General features: G+C 45.6%; 1 protein-coding gene across 3 annotated transcripts in view; it reads left to right on the top strand.

The window, feature by feature from the left end:
- Positions 1–19776, top strand: part of HPSE2 (heparanase 2 (inactive)) — a 715384-nt gene extending 695608 nt beyond the window's left edge. For all 3 annotated transcript variants that reach the window (XR_015155159.1, XM_086377175.1, XM_086377177.1), the window contains one exon: positions 18938–19776. Coding sequence is in view for 2 of the 3 variants with exons in the window: in XM_086377175.1 (XP_086233301.1) it covers positions 18938–19103 (166 nt within the window). In the remaining variant the exon portion in view is untranslated. The remainder of the gene's footprint in view (positions 1–18937) is intronic.
- Positions 19777–22171: the final 2395 nt, after the last annotated feature.

Here is a 22171-nt window from a genome sequence, read left to right as displayed (position 1 = left end):
TTGTGAGGTAGAGCACCTCTAAAGGACAGAGCACTGGACAAAAATCAGAAGTTCAGAGATCAAGAGTCAGTTCTAATAAATTGAAAATTTGGATTTAACTAAAAGATTTAATTTGGGATTAATTTGGATTAATTTTTAATTTAATAAAAAATAAATGTGAATAAAAACCTGGAGAAAGAAATAAAATACTGTAAGAAAAAATAAAAGTCAGTTCTGCCCCAACTTTATAACTCTGGGCACTTCTCCTCTCTGGAACTATTTCCTTATCTATTCTGGGAGCTCTGTAGTCTCTTCAAACTCTGTAATTATATGATTCTGTGACACTCGCTACTGCCCTCAGTCTCATCTAGAGACTCTGGCAGCACTGACCTCTACCAACAGAAGGCAGCTCTGGGCCACCCCATCCTGGAGGGAGGCCTCCCAGGAAGGACATGAGTGCTGTACAGACCGGGAGCGCTCCCATTCCACTTTTAATGTTTACCAAGTTTAACAAAGCTGTAAACTTGGAGCAGGTGGCTTGAACTCCCACAGCTGCCCACAACTATTTGCGCTGTAATTGTTCACCATTTCACTGCAACCTTGGTGGCTTGCATTTGGTTTCCAACTGTATGCGATGGGAACAAAACACAATCTGGGAAGTCACTTACTGGGTCTCTTTAGCCCACCCTGCGTTTGTTATTTGCAGTCTCGGTTCACAGACTGGCTCTTTTTTCTGGCTGCATGTCCATTACTCTCAAGCCTACCTATCCCAGCAGAACTCTCGAGTATTTCATGCCCTCTCTCCATTTCTCAGTAGTTCACGATTGGCGTGCTGAGTTTCTGGTCTTCATTCTAGGCCCAAGACGCTGTTCTGGTTCACTAAATAACCTGGGCAAATCCTTTAGTCCTAATCCTCAGGCCTCAGTTTTCTCATCTGCAAAATTCATTATATATATGGTGAAGTCCCTTCCAGCTCTAAAGTGCTCGTCCTGGTCTGATCTTCTGAGGCCTGTGTGCTTAAGTATTGCACTGCCATTCAGTCATGATCTGCAAAGTCACATCCGGCAGAGAGGTGACTCCAAACAGTGATTGTGATAGTTCAGGGTCCTTTAGAACCCAAGATGACTGGGAGCTGAGCCTGCCCTGTGTCCAGAAGACCACATGTACCGCATGGAAGAAACTAACCAAAGGCCTTAGTCTAACAGGCTAAGGGGTCAATCCCTGCTCTACCAAGGACATACATGCTAGCTGTATGTCCTGAGACAAGTTACTTGATCTCTGTGAGCCTCAGTTTCTTGAGCTGTGAAATTTTTTCTGTGGAGAGGAGCAAATGAATTCTTCTATATAAATTTCGTGACACATAGTAAATGCTCAGTAAATACTCACTGCCTTCCTTTTCCTCACCTCAGACCTCTAGCCAGTTGGGGATGAAGAGAAGAAGAACTGCTCTAAGGATGTTCTTCAAAAGCGGCATCTTCTTAGATTTTTAAGATAATATGTGGATAAGACATTTGTTAAGATTATGATAAAAAGAAATGATAAGACTTGCATCAGTGCAAAACCATGAAACATGCAGAAATGGTGGCAGGCAGCATCATTTTATGAGCTTGTTTCTCCATCACCCAAGGGCACAAACCTCTAACCCTGTTTGCCCAACTCTACATTCCTGCCTCCAGGATTACAGCTCTGATGTTTGAACTGCCCACATCCTGGCTTCTGTCCTGCTTCTGTCTTTAAAGTGACTGAAGTGACTCTCAGTGGCTACTGATATGCTGCATTCCCAGTTACACTGTCTTGTACCTCACCTTGCCATCATATTGTTGAGGAGCTATGTAATGGCTTTATTAGATTGTCAGAGAGGGACAGGAAAAAGAGAATTTCATTCCACAAGGGTCCTGAAGAGGAATTTGGTAACACCAACTGAAATTAAATAGCAATGTCACACAGTTGGAAGAAGAGGGAGCTGGAACCAGGAAGTCTGGCTATAAATCCAGCTGCTACCATTTACCTGTGTGACCTCAGTTTGCTCACCTGTCAGACAAGGTTATTGTGAGAATCAAGTTAGAGCATATGGGTGAAATGAAGCCTTCTACAAATAAAAATTTCACACATCCATGCATACAGATATATATATACCCACAGACACTCACATATGATTTTACCTATATTGTATTAAAGAGAGTTTGAAATTGAAAGTCTACAGAACTGGAATCCAGCCCTAATCTTGCCACTGCTTCACTATGGAACTTTGGGCCCTTCACTCCTCCAAGCAGGTTCCTCTTCCTGTGAGCTACTGCTCATTTAATGCCTCTCTCATTCTTGAGAGAACATGCTGCGCCATCTCTGACTGCAGGCTGCCAGACAGGGACTGCCGTGTACCCGCTCAGTGCCCACGTCCCACTGTCCCGCTCAGTAACTGCTCGTAAGAGCGGGAGCCCTCAGTGGTTCTGGGATGCGGGTCTCACAGGAAAGGTGCCGTTTCAGTGCAGTGAACTCTGCAGGAAAGGATGAAAGAAAATGCTAGGAAGTGACTTCAGCCTTTGGTGTCTCCTTCTCTGTTTTATAAGCCTCTGGGGCCAGATTCTGTGTTCTTCGCCTGCTAATTCCTGCTGTCGCCTGAAGCCATGTTAGTTCAGAGCAGGGATGGAAAGCTCTGGGAACCTGTAGCTGCTCCTGTCAGTAGCAACCAGGAAGAGGATATAAAGCAAATCAGTGTGCCAGTTAGGCTACCAGTGGGGCCTTTTGGCCTGGGGCTTTAGGAGCAGGGAGATACTGGCAAACTTTTTCAATTAGTAGAGAACATGGGGTAATTCTCCTTCTCTTGGAATTGCCATCAAGGCTGGAAATAGTTCAGGTCTTTAAAGGGTAGTGGCATGTGAACTTGGGGCACTGGGTTGTCAGGTATTCTATAGGTAACAGCCTGAGGCCACTCAAAAGGCCTAGTCCAGGCATCCAGGTCCTCAGCGAAGGTTCCTGTTTCTCATCTCAGTGAGCAAACTAGTCAAGAGACCCACCACTCAAATCTCAACTCTTTAGGTAAGAGATTGTTCTCACTCGAGGGACCAGACAAAAAGTGAGTGCCCTGTACCCTATGGGATAGAAGCAGGGAAACTTAGAAAACTGCAATGTGGATCAGAGAAGGGTGTTCTGTGTCTGGAGTATATATTCTTCAGGGATGGCTGAAGAAAATGGGGAGATTTGATTTAGACAAGAAAAATAAGGTAACTTGTGAGGACTTTCTTTGGATATTCAAAGGACTTCTAAGTGAAAGGAAACAGATTTGGCCTAGGATCCTCTAAAATGACAGAAAACCAGGGACTACAATTTAAAAGAGAAAGAGCTCACCACAAAATGAGCTCATTTTTCAAAGGCTTGCCTGGTTTAACTGGGGACAGGACAGGCTTCCTTAGGAGGTAGACTATTAATCAAAGAATGAGCAACATGGCCATCTCAGGGGTGCTTTAAGATTCCTTACTCAGTGGGAGGTTGAGGTGAAAGATCACTGCTTCCCATCAAACTCTAAGATTCTATTATTCTCTTCCATCCCCTCCCCTCAACTCCCACTTCACTTTTGGAGCCTATAGTCTCTACGGTCACCAGGAGAGTAGCTTCTTCAAGCCATCAGAAGGCCACACAAAGAAACGATGCTATAAGAGAAAGTGGTGGTAATACCAGACCAGTTCCTGTCCAAAAAATCTCCAGCTGCAGGTCCTTCCCCTGCCATTTTCACTGCTTTCTCATCTTTCTGAAAGAAGGACTAGCCATTCACACCTAAGACGGTAATAGTTCCCCCTCTAGGTGAGTCTAACAGCAACTTTGGTGCAGCTCTCCCATCCACTAGGGAATCTGCCCAATGCCTCATGTGACCACAAATCAATGAACATCATCCTCTAGGGAATCATCTCTCCCAAGACATAAATATCTCTAATGTCTTTCAACAAACAGGAAGGCAACATAAAGTTGGGCCAAAGAAGGCAAGTTGTATCAAAAAACAGGAGGACTCAAACCAGGACTCTGTAACAACCTAGGGGAAGTAGGATGGGGTGGGAGGTGGGAGGGAATTTCAAGAGGGAGGGAACATATGTATACCTATCGCTGATTCATGTTGATGTTTGGCAGAAACCAACACAATTCTGTAAAGCAATTATCCTTCAATTAAAAAGTAAATTAATTAAAAAACAAAACAAAACAGGAGGACTCACTTTGTAGGGGAAAGTCAAACCAGGAGCAGGTTTGGTCAGATCCCAGCATTTTTCCCTGTGTGTCATATTCAGTTCCATTTGGAGGGAGAATGATCCAAAAACTGGAAAAGAAGGAAACAACTTTCATCATGCTGGTTCTTTTATTCTGACACACTGATGCTAAGAAACCTGTGGTGGGCTAACATTTTGAGGCGGTCTGGTTCACTCCCCTGCCCCCTGTCTGTGACTAGGACATCTGGACCAGAAGATGCCCTATGTCTAAAGACCCCTAGGAAAGGAGTGCCCACAGTTTCAATCCTGTCTGAACATTTAATTTTATAAGAACACTGGGGCCAGCTGTGCCTGTGACTGGGACTTTATAGATAATAAACAGCATCAAGAAGCATTTTAGGGTTGAAGAAATGGAATTTTAGGGCCCTAAGTGACTTACTGAAGAGTGACACAGCTAGTAACTGATAGAGCTAGAAAGTGCCTAGTGTCCAGTTCTCCTGCGTCAACTGTACTTTATTCAATGCTGCACTACCCCAAAAGTCAGGTAGTATAAAATTATAATGATATTGCAAACATACACTATTTACAAATATATATATTTGTATATAAATATACAAATATATATACATATACATTGATAGCCAATCTCTGTCATGACACTGAGGTCATTCCATCTTAGAATTACGAATATAATATGTATTCATGATACATTATGAGTTGATTAGAAAAGTGTTTGGTGAGCCATCAGTTTTCTCTCCTTTAGGCTAACTCATCCCAGTTCCGTTAACTTTTCTTCAAAAATCCTAACTTCAGATCCTCATCAAAAGTTCTTCTCTGAGCTGTTTTTAAGATTCCATTTCCAAGTCACAAAATTTTAGTGAAAACTATTTTTTTCTCAACTAGATGGAAGAATTCCCTTCTGTTTCTTCTATGCTCTTCTCAAACAAAGATTACTGAATACCAGGAGTGACTGTAAGTTGGTTTGATTTGAGGTCTCTAAAAATCACTCTCAGCATATTATATTCTGACCCAGAGCACACAGACACTGCCAGCTCCCTAAACCTAATGGACCCCCTCCTCAGAGGGAAAGAAGCTGTCAGAGGAGGCTTCCCAGGGAAATGAGGGTACCTATCCTCATCCACTCATCAACTTGATTGAGATCCTACTTGTGCCACACAAAACTGTTTCTCTTCAGCACTCTAACTTGCAGTGGCAACTAATCTGGCTAAATTCTTAATGAATGTGGTCCCATAACTAATAAGAACTAAGGAAACCCGAGTAGATAAATTAGAGGGAAAGTCTGAATGTAAAGTTTAATGTGATATTTCTTGATTGTCTTAATGCCAGGCCACGTCATCACCTGACCTTCAAGAGCTGTTTAATAGGTTCATTTGAGGGGAAGGGATTAAAGTTCAGCTCTATTATTAGAAACAAAAAACTAACAGGAAGTAGACTGTGGGTGGTGCCATGAGAGAGGTGCAGAATATTTCTGCTTTGAGGCTAATAATTTTCATATTAAATGATCAAATTTCATACCTGCATGAGCCTCTCCTTCAGCTGCCATAATTTTTAACTGAAAGAATTTCAAGCCTCCTATTATGAACCAAGAATCTTTTTGCCTATTCTGCAAAGAAATGAACATACTTTTTTCCTTTTTCTACATACTGCTATTTTTTTCATCTCTCTGGGATATAACTTTTGCTTTGATTTCACCCTCATTAAATCCTGTATCAAAGGAAAACATTGGCATCTAACTGCATGCCTTTAGAGAGGTGTCATTTGATGTTAGCCAAACATAGTGGTTCTGAAAATACTGAAGTAACTCCCAGGTGCTAAGACGTTAAAAATATCCTCATGTCCCTGCTGGAACAGACCACATTAAGATACTTCATCTCCAAACTCAGAGTTTGGCTAGTAATAAAAGTCCTAAGGGCTGAACTGGCCACTGCCGGACCCACCACAGTTAACAGGAAGCATCACATTTATTTTGGGACGTGGACAGATATGGCAAAAGGAGCTTTGGGGAAAACCTTACCTTTTAGAATTCTCACTCAGAAACAAAACATAAAGACCTGTTTTCTGGGACTGAAGGGCCATTACTCCATACATCTCAGCAGACTCATGATGTCTAAGTGTTTAAGTACTAGACTGCAGATATTAGTTGGTGGAAATTTTGAACACTGGTCAACCAAATGTACTCCCTGCAGGTTTCCATTATCTTCATTTGTCTGGGATCATTTAGTCTCTTCTTGAAATAAACCATTCTATGAAAGTTCTGCTGTTATTAAAAGATGACTTTAGAAAAGGGAATTCTGAAAGTACTGAGAGTACTTCTATAGCATCCCTGACAAAAAGCCTGTCAGTTTGTGCTTGATGAGACTCTTCATCTCATGAATTGAGTTGAAAATGAGTTGGCCCACTTTAGAACTAGTCAAGTCTGATTATAGGAAAGATCCTCCTTACTTGTGGCCAAAGTGCATTTTCTTTCCATTTCTACCCTTGCTTTAGAAAAATTAAGAAATCTATGTCATCCTTATAACAATTTTCCAATATGTCTGCCCTCAGGCTTCAAGTCTCTCAGCTTTTTAACCATTCCTACTCTTGCCTGGAAAATCCCATGGACAGAGGAGCCTGGTAGGCTGCAGTCCATGGGGTCGTGAAGAGTCGGACATGACTGAGCGACTTCACTTTCACTTTTCACTTTCATGCATTGGAGGAGGAAATGGCAACCCACTCCAGTGTTCTTGCCTGGAGAATCCCAGGGACGGTGGAGCCTGGTGGGCTGCCGTCTCTGGGGTCGCACAGAGTCAGACACGACTGAAGCGACTTAGCAGCAGCAGCAGCAGCATAGAACCTTATCTCTTATAATTAACCGTTCAATTTTCTTACCTCATACAAGCTTAGTTGTAGAGGTCTGAAAAGTAGGAAATATGAATATTTTGTTATTACAATTTACCTCAGCAATGCAGAACAGTAATATTCTAAAATCTTTTCTAACTTCATAATGAATAGTACTATTTTAAGTTGTATTCTTTAAGTATTAGTGAAGTTAAAATTTTTGTGTCTATTAGTATTTTATTGCTCTTGTGAATTTTCTACATCCCCTTTATTTATTTTTCTATTGGGCTGTTATCCATTTTATTAATGATTTGCACATTTTTTCTAATCATGTTTACCATGTGTTAAAATATTTTCTTCAGCGTTTTGTTATTTTTCCAACTCTTTCATTTTTAAGGTATTATCTTGACATGCAGAAGTGTTCCCTCTTTATATAGTTAAATTTATCTTTTGCTTTGTGGTTCCTTCTGTTCCATTTATATGTTTATTTATATTCCTGAAATCAGAAAAATACATAGCTTTACTTTCTGTAGTTTCTTTTTTGCTTCATTTGTTATATTCATCTCTTCAATGCATTTGGAATTTGCTTTGATGTTCTGTAAGATGTGAGGAACAATAGTGCTGTTGAAGCTGAGAGTGTGTGAGGAAATCTGTTAACCTCTGCAGGGCTTCAGGTGTCAGTTTTAAAATGTCAGGGGGGAAAAAAAGAGGATAGAGACTGCTGTTTCCTGGAGGAAAAGGCCCTGCTGTTACAGATGGAAGCATGTTACCTGTAGCTCTTCTGAAAGGCCACTCAGAGGCCCTCGGGAGAACAGACTCAGAGACTGGGAGCACAGAGTGGGAAGAGAGATGCCTGGGACTGGGGAGATCCATGAAATGGTTATGAGTGAACAGAAAGGTAATACTTCTAACCAGCAAAGTCCAAGCAGTGTTCCAGTTCAGAAGGTCTGAAATAGATGCTGCGAAAGTATAAATATAAATACATATGATATACGTAAGCCTCAGGGTCAGTCTGTAGGAAAAATAAAGAGAAGTAAATATATAGAGAAATACGCCTTCCAAATTTTACTTAGTGAAAGCTTACTCATCAAAACTTAGAGGAGTTTGGATTCTTTTCACCCTTGTGCTCATTTGAGGGTGTTTGGTGGCTCCTAAAGAGTTAGCAACTATAGCCAACATACACAGAATTACCTAAGTAAATAATTATATACATATCTGGAAAATACAGTGAGGGTACTGACGGATATATTTAACCCCTTAGTTCCTTCTGCCTGAAGAGAGCTTGAGCCACTCCTGGTCTGTGTGGAGCTCTCTGTGACACAGCCCAAGACCGGAGAGAAATCTACATGACTTTAGAGACTTTGTCCTTCAAGCAGAGCAGTTTTTCTTTTCAGTGCTGAAGAAACGCAGAGTTTGTTATCTGTGCAAATGCTCCATCGGCTTTGGTCCTGAATTCCTGCTGTAAAGTCACACACACACACGTCCCTGGTCCATGCTGAGGAGCACGTTCATCCCACCAGAGAACTCACTACAGGGAAGGCATGCAATGAGGCAGTTCTGCAGAAATAGCAAAAGTGCCCACTTTTGACTATTCAACAAGAAATTCGCCTTTGAAAAGTTCACATCTTTGTTTTAGTTTTTAAAATGTGGCCTCTTACATGGTACTCCAAAAGAGTAAGAAAAGATCTGTTTATTCAAAATAAATTCAGAATGTAATGGTTAGAAAGCTATTTGATTCCCTGCCCCCCCGCCAACCCCTGCCCCAGCTGCAAACATATTCCCACTGTTTCTTCATCAGCTCCTGCTGCTCAGCCATGGCTGCACTTTGAATTACCTGGGGAGTTTTAAAAACCCCAGTGCCCAAGCCGTCCCCAAGACCAATTAAACCTAAGTCTCTGGGCTGGGACCCAGACACCAGTATTTTTTTAAAGCTCCCAAGTTAATTCAAATATGTGGCCAAAGTTGAGAACTATTGTCCCTTTAAAAATGCTGGAACAAGATTCCAGCTGATTTGCATCTTTGATTTCACCCAGATTCTATTCTTCATGCAGGCACAAAGCCATTTTACCAAAGGTGTGAACATGCCAGGAGCCCCTGGGAGCTCTCTCTATGACTAAGTGGAAAGATGTGTACGGCTCCCAAACGTTTTACTGTTTGTTTGTTTTAACTCCCAGATTAGTAGTGTACAGATCACTGTACAGATTAGAGGATTATAAAACACTTTTATATTTTACAGTGACTTGACATCTTAAACCAAGATGCTTAGGAATCCAACGTCTTCACTGTTATTTTCTGAGAGATTTCATTTGTTCTCAGCTCCAGAACACATTTTCTTCCAGATCATTCCTAGCAGCTGGAATCTCTCTGCATAGCTGAGCATCAATACTGTGGTGTCCCCACCCCAGCTCCACTCACATGGGCACCCTCGTTGCAGGCAGAGATTTCCACTCTGTTCCGGATGACCCAGATGAAATTCTGGTGAAGGAGCACTTCAGAGCAAAGCTAACATGTTTCCGAGCAGTTGATTCTACACTGAGGGGCAGGGAAGCTGAATACATAGGCAGTTCTGGTGGGCAGAAAAGTAAAGGTCCCTGTCTTCTCCTTTCTCCTCATCTTCCAGAGGCTCTGGTTTAGGTGACAGACCAAGATAAGCCTCAAGGAACTGAAAAGTCCTAAGCTACCTCATCCCTATAGCAGGGCCAGGGCCTTGAGTCAGCATTTCTTTGGCTGCCAAGCATCAGGAGTCCACAACAGGATCTGGTTCATTCCAGACAAGGGGCTGGAGCACCAAGCTGTGGACCAGTTACCAAACCCCAGCAAACACTTGGCAGCCTACATCTTCCCCAGTGACCTCAAGAATGACTCAGAATCACCACACTCCTTGCACGCTGACATCTATGGGCCCTGGAGCAGAACCTGTGCCACCTGAGACATCTTATTTTTCCCTTTTAAGAGTATGCCAGTGCTCCTCATGTGCACTGAGGGAACACTGTCAAAATCTGATAAAACCGAGGTATTTATCCCGTTGGCTTAATGTATTTGAATAGGTATCCGAGAAGCCGAGCCTTTACAGTGTTGCTGTTGTTGTTGTCTAGTCACTAAGTTGTGTCCGACTCTCTGTGACTCCATGAGCTATAGCCTGCCAGGCTCCTCTGTCCATGGGATTTCCCAGGCAAGAATACTGGAGTGGGTTGGCATTTCCTTCTCCAAGCGATCTTCCCAACCCAGTGATTGAACCCACATCTCCTTCAAGTGTTTGTGGCCCAGATGGTAAGCGTCTGCCTGCAATGCAGGAGACCCAGGTTCGATCCCTGGGTCAGGAAGATACCCTGCAGAAGGAAATGGAAACCCACTCCAGTACTCTTGCCTGGAAAATTCCATGGACGGAGGAGCCTGGTGGGCTACAGTCCATAGGGTCGCGGGACACAACTGAGCAACTTCACTTTCACTCTCCTGCTTGGAAAGCAGATTCTTTACCCCTATGCCACCTGGGAAGCCCCCATGGTTTTTGTAGCTGGTTTCTCTCGTGGTTTGAGTGTGATATACCTAAGATGTGGAGCTCCGAGATGGTCACAAAATCAAACTTTCTTCCCAAAGTGCCCCCAGATGACTCCCTCTCATCTGATGGAAATGAACACTATCAGTATAAATCCAGATTCCTTAGCTAAGCTCTCATCTTCTCTGCCAAGTGTGCTAAGTTATTTTGAACCACTAGAAGCAGATGGTAGGATCCCATGATGGTTTAGACCATTATCACACAGACTTGGATAGAACACAGTTCAAATCATGACTCCCAAACCTAACTGCCAACAGGAAAAGCTTATATCCCTGACAACCTGCCTATAAAATCCTCAGCTCTGCTTGCATAAAGGAATCCGAGTGTTTTCCCTGTTGAGCGATATAAGAAGTTAGATCAACACTCCTCATTTCAATATGCTCTCAAAGAGTAGGACTTAGGGAAAGTGATCGTATCCACCTTAAACTGTTCAAGTGGCCAGGAACTTCATATATGATGAGGGCTTTTTGAGGGGTAAGGGGAACAGGAAGCATTCACCCCCATTTTTCAGTCTCCTCTCTTTAACAACATCAGAGGAAGGGACTGGAGTGTCCAAGCAGCCACATGAGAATAGAGACTGACTGAGTGGAACTCGACAAGAATTCATTTAAACTACTATCCTGGGCAATAAGGCACTGAGCCACGTGCCACTGAAAATTTTAAAAAAGAGAACAATTAGTTTAGCAGGTGAAATGACTGCAGCACAGAGAATAAATCTGAGATGTCGCATGCTGAAAAGAAGCTGCCAAAAACGTGCCCCTCTTCCAGCTGGGGCTCTCAGATAAGGTTGGGGTGGAGGAGGCCACATTCAAAGGGGCCTGGAAGACACATCAGGCTTTTTGACAGTCTACCAGATTTCAGGCAGAGCAAAAAGCTCATAGGTCACCCTTGGGAGGAAATCATCTTCCCTGTGACCCCTGAGGAGTAGCAGCTCTCTCAGAGGGTCATGAACATCCTACCGCCTTTGCTCCAGCTGGGCAAGTGGGGACCAGGAGACACGAGGCTGCTTGCAGCCACTTGTGAGCAGTCCTCCTCAGCGGGTAGTCTCTCACGGCCATTTCAAAGGAACCTCCCTCCTGTCTAAGCTACTCCAGATGCACAGCCTCTCCCGGAGAAGCAGGGGAACGGAGCGGAGCAAGGCTCCTCTGTCCTCAAACCCGGCCGGGCTCCCTCCCGGCTCTAACCTGCCCCTGACCTGGAAAAGGGCAGGGCAGCTGCACACACCAGCTTCCTAACTCAGCGAGGGGGCCTCCAGGGGCAGCGGGACCTCGGGGGGCCTGTAAAGCGCACACAGGTGCTGCCGGCGGGAGGGCGGGGCGCCAGGACCGGGGTTGGAGAGCGGGGCGCCGGGAGCCCCGCACGAGCGCGGGCCCCTCCCTGCACGCCGGCGAGGAAGCCGCTCCCCCAGCAGGAATCGCTGCGGATTTTGCATGGTTCCTTAATATTAGCCACATGGAGGCGGTGGGGGGGGGAGGGCGGGGTGGGAGGCGGTTAATGGACCGCAACGAAGTTTTTGCCGGGATTGGACTGATCCTGAGGTTTGTAGCTCCAAGAGGCCAAGCGCCGGGCCCGTCTCCGGGGCTCCCCGGGACTGGAGAGCGGGCTGGAAGGGCAGAGGCAGGAGCTCCGCTGCCTGGGAGCCGCCGCGCGGGCTCTCGGCACCGTTGTGAAGAGCAAGAGTGCCCTCTAGTGGCAGGCGGGCGAGCCCGCTGGCGCTAGAACTAGGAGGTTGTAAGGGTTATGCCCTCCAGTGTCCCCACCACCACTCAGATTCTTACACCTTCTGCTTTCTCTTCTCCTTCCTCCCTCTCTTCTGCTCCCTACTCCATCTTTCCCTCCTTCTCTCCCTGAACAATCTAGAAACCCCAAACCAGAGCCAACTGTGACATTGCTAGACCTTCACGTGTCATGCTCAGAATGTGAACTGTAACTCAAGTCTCTGTCCTCCCACCCTAGTGTCTTTTCCTTCCAGATTGTGATTTATCTACCCACATATTTACATCCAGGCCTTCTTTTACTGAGCACCTGCTGTGTGAGTTGGTGGACGGGAGAGCGCAGGATGAGCAGGACCGACACAGGGTCTTCCTAACTAGGGGAGAGGCTGACAGGCAGTCAGCAAGCCGGATACTGTGATGAGCGCAGAGACAGAGAAGTGCTAGGTGATCGGGAGTACTTTGCGGGCACCTGACCTGAAAGACAGGTAGGAATTAGTAAAGAAAAGGAAGCCGGAAGCAGGGAGGGAGTACAGAGAAAGTTCCAGGCAAAATGACATGTACAAAAGCCCTGAGAGTAGAGAGTTTGTGACTGGAGGAAGCTTAACACAGAATGAAAGGAGGTAGTGGGTAGTGGGGAGCTTCAGTGGGCAGGAGCTCGGGGAGCCTCTAAGGCCTTGCTTATGGGGTCTCCCAAGGCCCTTGGAGAATGTTCTAAGACCAGCAGGAAGTTACTGAACATTTAGACAGGTGAACGTCATAATCAGATTTCTACCTGTGCAGGATCACTGAATTTGGCTTTAAACTCTGCTTCAAGCTAGCTATTAGACTGTGGGCAACCCACCTGAAAAGTATGGGAACCAGAAAGAATCTTAGGGTTCACCTAGTCTGTCTTACAGACAGAGAAACCTAAGTTCACAGAAGGCAGATCACTTTCTCAAAGTGGTGGAGATGGAACTAGTTATCTCTGAGACCTTTCACCTCCCATTCAAGGCCCCAGATATGCCAGCAGAAACCTGTCACTAGCTCCCCAGGCTGCTCCCAATAATACACAGGCTTCCCTTGCCTCTGTCCCCACAAAAATCCACCCAGAGCCAGACCAACAAATTATCTTCAAGACTGGCAAAGAGCATGCTCACTAGAGTTGCTTCCCTGAGACATCAGAAGAGCTGAAAGCTTACTTCAGTGTCCACAGCTAGCAAGAACCTTAATGAGACCAGAGATTGTAGACAGGTGGTGGGGGGTGGATGGTGACCTAGCCAGGGGGATCCCACAGAGACCCAGGGAGCAGAGGGCTTGACTCCAAATTGAGACCTGGAATCCCATTTCAAATAGCATGCAGTGTAAAGAAAACAAGTTTAGGAATTGCAAAGCAGCTCAGACTTTGAAAAAACAGATGGTGATTTAAGAAAAAAAACAGCACAGTTGTCCTAATATTTGGATAATTTAAAAGCCCTCAGCAGCTAGGGAATTAAGAAAAATAGCTCCACGTAGGCTGGATCATTTAGCATCTGGTTTGAAAAGTCACAGGCTGGGAAAGAGGTCCCAGAATGTGATGAAAATATGATAAGAAAGGTTTTAAAAGAAAGAAACATGATCCTAGTGAGTGCCATGTGGAATTGGGGAACAACACAAATAATAGAAACAGGTGTCAAGAGGCCTGAACCCAAGACTAAGCTTAGCCAGCTATTAGCTGTGTGACCTTGCCCAGGCCACCTAACCTGTCTGACCTCATCTCAATAGTGAAGTTAAAATAATAATAATAATACTTGCCTATGTACCTCACCGGGCTCTTTAGCAGTCACAAGGGAGGTATAATGCTGCAGGCACGTCTCAGCTCCACCGCTGAACGGCTGCACGACTTGGGTGAGTCTTAGATCCCTCTAAACGTCAATGTCTCCGTCTGCAGGGGTGCTAACACCTGCCTTGGCTGGTAGTTGTGAGGACTTCACGCAATAGAGTAAATCACAGCATCTCACCTTTGGCATAGACAGTGCTCAATAATCAGTGGTTTTTATCATTCACGTGATATGTTTGCAAACTGTTCAGTGCATAGAAGTGAAAGATAATTGCGATATTTAGTGTGATATGACTTAACTGGGTAATAGGATAAATATTACAATAAAAACATAAACAGGAAAAATAGAATGGAGGTGGTATAGCATACTGTCCATCATTATAATGAAGGAACTTTGTAGATAAGGACATGTGAGGACTTAAAGTCTCACAAAATCAGCTCATGTTGGCTTAGCTAAGAGATGGTCATATAGATCTTTTTTAAGATGAAAAACTCTAGCGATGATCAATGGTCTGTGTCTGATTGGGATAAGGTACCTAGTGAGTGACTGTGAAAATCAGCGATAATTCAGGTCTTATCTAACATCTCCAGGGCCACTGAGAGCAAGAGTAATTGGTACATTAATGAAATCTGTAAAGACAGCGAATGTCCAGGGAGCCTCTTTAGAATTGGAGAAACTCAGCCCGGGAATACCAGAAATAATGTGAAAGGGCCTCAAAAGTCCATTCGCTCGTTCAGAAAATATTTCACCCCAATTCTATGCCAAGAACCTGAGTATTCAGGGTGAAGGCACCATTCCTTTCCTCACCAAGCTCGCAGCCCAGTGAGGGGCACAGGGCAAGTCCTACCATTCAGTGTGGTTAGAGGGAAGTTTGGGGAAAAAGAGAGCCCATAGTCGGGGCTGCTGACCCAGGGCTCAGAGAAGATTCCCCAGAGGGGACAACAAAAGAGCAGGCTCGGCAGGGACCCAGAACAGTTGTCCCACGGAGGAGGAAGATTGACTGTGCTCCAGGTGGAGGGAGTACCACACACGATGACCCGGATCACGCAGGGGCAAAATGCACCCTCGAGTTCTGGGAATCCTTTGTGATGTCAACAGATGTCGATGGCCCTCCCACATTATAGTAATTGTCCCTTTAAAAATCTTTAGCTTGATAAAAGCACATGATGCCCCCTTCTTCCCAAAATACCTATTAGGAATTTTACAACAGTTTTAAATGAACTCATCTCTTATCCCAGCAGTGTCTACAGGTATTTGCATTTGAAAAATATTTACTGTTCTTTTAAATGAACTCATGTATTTTATTCCCAACAGGATCTACTGACCTTTTCATTTGAGAAAGATCTACCTCATTTATGTACAAAGCTTAACTGTTTTTCATCAGGAACAGTCTGTTCATTCATACACTGATGATGTCCTTACAGTGACTGCCAGCTCACCCCAAACCCACCTCCAGAGGTCTGTGATCTACAGTTAGCCCTGGAGTAAGGGGCAGGGGCAGCATCTGAGACTGGGGAGGTGCCCAGAGCTTGGCTTCATCATCCGGATTAAGGGAAGGGATGGCGTTGTTGGAGAGTTTGAAGCATGGACAGCCACAGATGGCTCTCTCAGCAATGTGGCTGGCATGGGGGATGAAGGCGAGGCCAGGGGCCAGAAACAGGTCATGGGTTCGTTCTGAACTAAATAATAGCAATGAAGAAAGAGGAAGAAGCAGATTTGAAAAATATTAAAAGGTAGAATTGGTTGGATTTAGCAACTTCCCAGGTGGCTCAGTGGTAAAGAATCCTCCTGCAGTGCTAGAGACACAGGTGACATGGATTTGATCCCTGGGTTGGGAAGATCCCCTGGAGGAGGAGATGGCAACAGGCTCCAGTGTTCTTGCCTGGAAAATTCCATGGACAGAGGAACCTGGTGGGTTATAGTTCATAAGGCTGCAAAGAGTCAAACACAACTTAGCAACTGAGCATGCGTGCAGCAACTCCATACCTGGGACCTGGAGGAGAAGACCCAGATGACTCCCAGGTTTATGGCTTAGGTAATCCGACAGATGGTAGAACCAGCCCAGAGATTAAAAAGTCAGAGATTCGAGGAGATCTTGATTTTGGACACAATGACTTTTGAAGTTCCTTTGGGACAGTTAAGCAGAGGTATGTAAATCAGAAGAAAGATGCAGGCTTCAGATACAGATTTGGGGAGCAGCAGCATGCAGATAGTAATCCAAGTCCTGTGTGTGGGTAACAGCATCCAGTGGGAGTGTGTCGTATGGAAAGCAGAGAGGTCCAAGGACCAAGCACCAGGAGTCCCAGCATCTGAGAGGCAGGTGTAAGGGAATAGTCCCCCTGAAAAGGAAATGGCATGCAAAAATGAAGGAGAGAAACAGGAAGAGGGAGACACGCAGACAGACAGACCGCTACCATGAGAGCCAAAGGAAGACAGTTTCAGGAGAGGAGCCGTGAAACTCGCCGTGTCACAGTACAAGGACCAAAAAGTTCACCTACCCGGCATGACCATGAATAACGACAGAAAACACTGTCTCCCACGTAATGGCTCACTATGCTTTCAAAGCACTTTGACATTTATATTTCATTTCAATTCGTTCTACAGCCCATATCGCCTGTCTTCTCACAGATGCAAAACCGCAGGAAGTGTGATGAAGAGCTTTGCAACCGCCATCTAGGAAGTCAGTGGCCGGCTCCTGGAGTTAGAGATCAGTCCAGAATCTTGGTCATGCTCCCTGGTTCTGCTTACACCTGAGTCACCTTTTTAACCAACCAATATCCCTGGTGGCTCAGACAGTGAAGAATATGCTGTCTCCACCAGAGACGGTTATAAAAAGTTCTCGAATTCTGAGGAGGTCAACACTGCTCTTTAGATCCCGATTCTTATACCTCTGCATCTTCCAGAGGCAGGCCTGGCTCTCCATGCAGGAGACCCTTGCTTGTTCATGCATTCCTCAGTCATACCAACAAGAGAGGGGGGCTGCCCCAGGCCCTTCAGATTTGGACCAGGCCGGAACTGGTCCATGTCGGGCTGGGCCTGGAGCTGCCACTCTGCCCCGCTCTCCCTGGAGCAATTTATATTTCATGTACCTCAAGGAGTTCACGGCTCTGCTGAGCAGGGGGTCTGATCATGAATCTCTAAACCCATCTGTCATTCAGAGCACAGAAGGGATGCGAAACCAAGACCTCTTATCAGTTTCTAACAGTTTTATTCTCTTGGCAGCTCAGATGATACCACTGCAGTGTCACCCCACTGGAGGCTGGGCGAGGCCCAAAGACAGTCGACACTGTCATGCGGATTTTCCAAAAGTCCCTTGCAGCCGTTATTTACAGCTAGTGGCCTGGTTCTGGCCTTTTCTACTTACCCAAAGAGCTGAGCTTCATTCTGGGTGCGTGGCTTCCCAAGTCACATCAGAAACAGCTGGGAGCTTGTCTGGATTCTGTACCACAGACCCCAGACGGGTGATGAGCCATTTCCCTTTGCTGTCTAAGTCCTTCTCAGGGCTGAAGCTGGCTGGTACACAGGAGGGATAAAAGCAAACAGGATAGGTGAACTGGGGTCACAGGTGCCTGCTTTGTCACTTACTTCATGGTGTCCCTAAAATGGAAACATCCTTTAAATATTAGACATGGAAACTCGTGCTCAGATTAGAGGAAGGTAGGTGGTTACGTAGTCACTGTCCTCCTTTAGAACTGCCGGGGACAAGTGACACGATGTCAGTTCTCTCATCTCTCAAATAAACTAATGAAGATGCAGTTATATAGGAACTTCTGGAGCCGTCTTCAGCCTGTGTGTTATTCCACTCTTCAGGTACAAGAGTCCAGTTCAGTTCAGTTCAGTTGCTCAGTTGTGTCTGACTTTTTGTGACCCCGTGTACTGCATGCAGCATGCCAGGCTCCCCTGTCCATCACCAACTCCCGGAGTTTATTCAAACTCACGTCCATTGAGTCGGTGATGCCATCCAACCATCTCATACTCTGTCGTCCCCTTCTCCTCCCGCCTTCAATCTTTCCCAGCATCAGGGTTGCTTCAAATGAGTCAGTTCTTCGCATCAGGTGGCCAAAGTATTGGAGTTTCAGCATCAGCATCAGTCCTTCCAATGAATATTCAGGACTGATTTCTTTTAGGATGGACTGGTTGGATCTCCTTGCAGTCCAAGGAACTCTCAAGAGTCTTCTTCAACACCACCAACTGGACTGCTATTATGGTTTTAAAACAATAGGCATCAGACACTTCTGCTTCTGCCTCAGAGACTTTTTATTTGTCTGAATAAATGATGCGTCTCTGGAACCGGACTGCTGCTGCTGCTGCTAAGTCGCTTCAGTCGTGTCCAACTCTGTGCAACCCCAGAGACGGCAGCCCACCAGGCTCCCCGGTCCCTGGGATTCTCCAGGCAAGAACACTGGAGTAGGTTGCCATTTCCTTCTCCAATGCATGAAAGTGAAACGTGAAAGTGAAGTCGCTCAGTCGTGTCCGACCCTCAGCGACCCCATGGACTGCAGCCCACCAGGCTCCCCCATCCCTGGGATTCTCCAGGCAAGAACACTGGAGTGGGTTGCCATTTACCTGTGTTTAAATCCTGGCTCCCAGGACTACAAGATGTATAGCCTTGGGCAAGTCACTTAACCACACTAGGGAGAATGGGACCAGGACCATTTCTTCCTCAGAGCATTGCTGGGATGTTCACGTGCATTGTTTGAGTGAAGCACCAGCTGAAAGGCTGGGCAGAGCTGGTGTCAGTGAGTGGTCACTGTCTGGGCACGGTCAGTGGACAGGGGCAAGCTGAGGCTGCCCAGGCTCTGCTGCCATGGCTTCCTTTCAAGGCAATAACAAGTCCCATGCTGTTTCTTCTCACTGTAGGTCAGTGCAGCTGAACGGCCAGCCCCTAGTGATGGTGGACGATGGGACCCTCCCAGAACTGAAGCCCCGCCCCCTGCGGGCCGGCCGGACATTGGTCATGCCTCCAGTCACCATGGGCTTTTATGTGGTCAAGAACGTCAACGCTTTGGCCTGCCGCTACCGATAAATCCCCTTACACTCACGAGTCACCAGCAGGCCTGCCAGACTACTTTCCACTCTTCTGCCCTAATGGTATCAGTATTTTTTCAGGCATCTTCTGAGCAACCAACCAGTCTCTGCCAGCCCATCCTGCTGGAATCAACACTGACATGCTCTCCAAAGAGACAAATACCCTAGCATGAGCTTAGCCTAAGTAGGTCACTCCCACCCTAAGGGAAGAAGTGGACGTCCCCCGCACCTGTGTTAGCACGAATGCATGTGTGTGAAGCTGTCTGCAGCCTTGTCCACGCACCATGAGAACGAGCTGACGGTGCGTGCCCAGGACAGATACAACTCCCCACAATCCTGCTCGCGTAGCAGAGTAACTACAGACCTTGGCCTGTGGCTGCTGCCCTCGGCAGAAGATGAGGAAGGAAAAAACCCTGTGGACCTTTGAGAGCCCAGTCCCGCCTAACTCCTTTCCTTTGTCTGTTCCCTGCTGTTGCCTTGGGTTTCATATCACCTCTCCTCCCATAGGGGAGCAAGTGGGTGAGTCAGTGCTGGCCTGCTGGGCGAGCTGTTTATGTAATTTCCTGGCTGATGTATGAGTGTGTGCATCTGGGTTTCTGACAGTGGCATCAATCACTAGCTATTCCTCTGGGAAGCGGGTACTTCTAAAGTAAAATTGCAATCATACTCCAGATTTTGTAAGAAGGTTCTATTCCTTTGTGAATCCAGATTCCCCCAGGGTTGGGACGGGAGTCAGGTAACAGTATTCATTGAGTGGAGAGCAATGTATTAGGCACCAGAGAAAGCAATCATCATCTGTCACGTGGCTGCAAGGGAGAGTTTTAGAGAAAGCACACCCAACCACCAAACACAGACACACAGACACACACACACACATACACACCCCAACTGAACCAAGAAAATAGACCTATCTCAACTTTGAGAGAATATTAAGGGCTTGATAGGGTAAGCCCTTAATGGTTTGGTTGACCAAAACCATCTTTAAAAAAGGTACAAATCAAAGGTCATCAGAGCTGTAAGACACAACTGAATCTAACAACTTTCTGCTGCTTCCCAAGTAGCTGAGTGCTTTCAATAGCTTATATTAGGCAGAAGACTAATGTGCTCATAAAAGATGACCAGATCCATGCTCTCCCAGACCAGCTTATTTGAGCACAGAAAAACACTCAGTTCACCACGTTGGGGAAGGGCGATCTGGAGGCTGAGGTCTCGTGGGGAAACTGTTGAAGAACAGGAGATGGAAGACCCTCTGGGTTGGGCAGTGGGGAGTGGAGTGGTTTAAATTTCACGACGAAGACCTTCTGTATGATTCAAGAAGTTTGTGTGGGTCTTTGCAAACAAGTTACAACTGAAATGACTTTCTTTTCTGTGGATGTGATTTTCTTTTGCAGGATAAATGACACAGGATTTCTTTTTTTAAAGAGGAGGTATTAGACAATGTCATAGGATTCCAATAGAGAGAGACACAATTTCTGCTGATGTGGAAGGATAGCAATTAAGGAGGGGGCACGGTGGCTGAGGCCAGAGGCCGCAGAGACTGCCTGAAAAAGAGTTAAGGAGCAGGGCCAAGCCTTCAGAGTGAATGATAAGGAAGATTAGACAAGAAAGGAGGGAGCAGACTCTCAGTGTGGAAAGCTGGAAATTGGTAGAAGGAATGGAGTCAGTTTTAACAAGCTTATTATTAGGTAAGGAGCAACAGCACCAGGAGGTGTGAAGTGGGAAAGGGGAGACCGAGGACCAGGTTGGACCCGGTCAGTGGTGGCTCAGTGCAGCCCACTGATGCTTCAGGTCAGTGGTAGCTCAGTGCAGCCCACTGATGATTCAGATGTGGGAGCAGGAGAGAGAGAAGTGCCAACACTTGGGGTAGAAAGGCAGGGAAGAAGCAGCCAAGAAAAGAGAAGAAGAAAAAGGAAAAGAGGAGTAAGAGACAAAGAGGTTGTTTCCCCCAATTTAAAAAACTCAGTGCAAATATCAAAGTCTTTTCTGTAATACATACTGGCGCAGGTGCAGCTGCAAGCCCTCATGATAACAGGAGTGACCAGAGGTCCCTGCGGGCCAGCCCTGAGCTAGTTTGCTTTCCTAACATAGCAGCCCTTCAGGGAGATACTATTCATATCTCCATTTTTCCTGTGAGACCTGGAGTGGGCCTGTAGCTGCCCAGGGTCACCCAGGGAATGGGTTGCTGAGCTCAGAACAGTCCAGAGCCTGTTCATTTAAGCACCCAGCTCAGTGGCTGCCTGATTCACAGACTTACCTCTTTCCTTTTTCATAGGTTCCGCTAAATCAGTACAGCCAGAACCTCTGAAGCTCCACTCAGACACACCTTCTGTAAATAAGTGTTGACTTTTCACTAAGACTCTAAATGTTGCAGGATATAGGCAGTCTCTGCTTCTTTTGTCTTTATATATTAAATATTGCTCCTAAATTTTGGTTTGGGTTTTTTTCTTCTTTTTTAATTAATAAAAAGGGAGAGGGAATCAACAGAGTTTATCTTTGGAGTCCTGCAATTCTAACTTTGCAACTGCCTCCTGGAAGAAGTATTTTCATATTTCAAAATATACCAAGAAACTCATTATGACATCACATTCCATAGGGATTTTAGTGTGGGGCATCTGTCCTGGCTTTCTCATCTGGGAGTGAGGGGTAATTACTAAATCACTGGGGATCCTCCTAACAAGGGATTTTCCTACTACACTCACTGCAAAAGACGGATTGTGGCAGAACTCAGCATCACCCTGCACGTGACAGCTTGCACCCAGCTTGCCAGGCTGGGCCCGAGGACAAAAGAGCTCATCTACCAACTTCCTCCCATCATTTTTATCCTCCCCAAACAAGACATGGCCAAGATAGTCTTTTAAGACTTAAGACCCATTTTATTTTAAACCAAAGAATGGGCTTGCACAAATGCTTATTTGAAAGCATAATAATGTATAATGAGAAGTTTGTGCCTTTTGCTGAGATGATTTTCCACCCCTCTCCTGCCTCTAGGAATGATTTTCTTTCTCCTTTCTTATCACAAAGGCTCAGAACAAATTCTCATTGTTCCTTGAAGAGAAAGTCTCAATT

Source organism: Bos grunniens, chromosome 26 (assembly GCF_055505025.1).
Source record: "Bos grunniens cultivar Pamir isolate PY7600 chromosome 26, Bosgru_T2T1.0, whole genome shotgun sequence".
NCBI lineage: Eukaryota > Metazoa > Chordata > Mammalia > Artiodactyla > Bovidae > Bos > Bos grunniens.
Note: the sequence above shows the minus strand (reverse complement) of the source record. Positions and strands in the feature narration are given on the sequence as shown.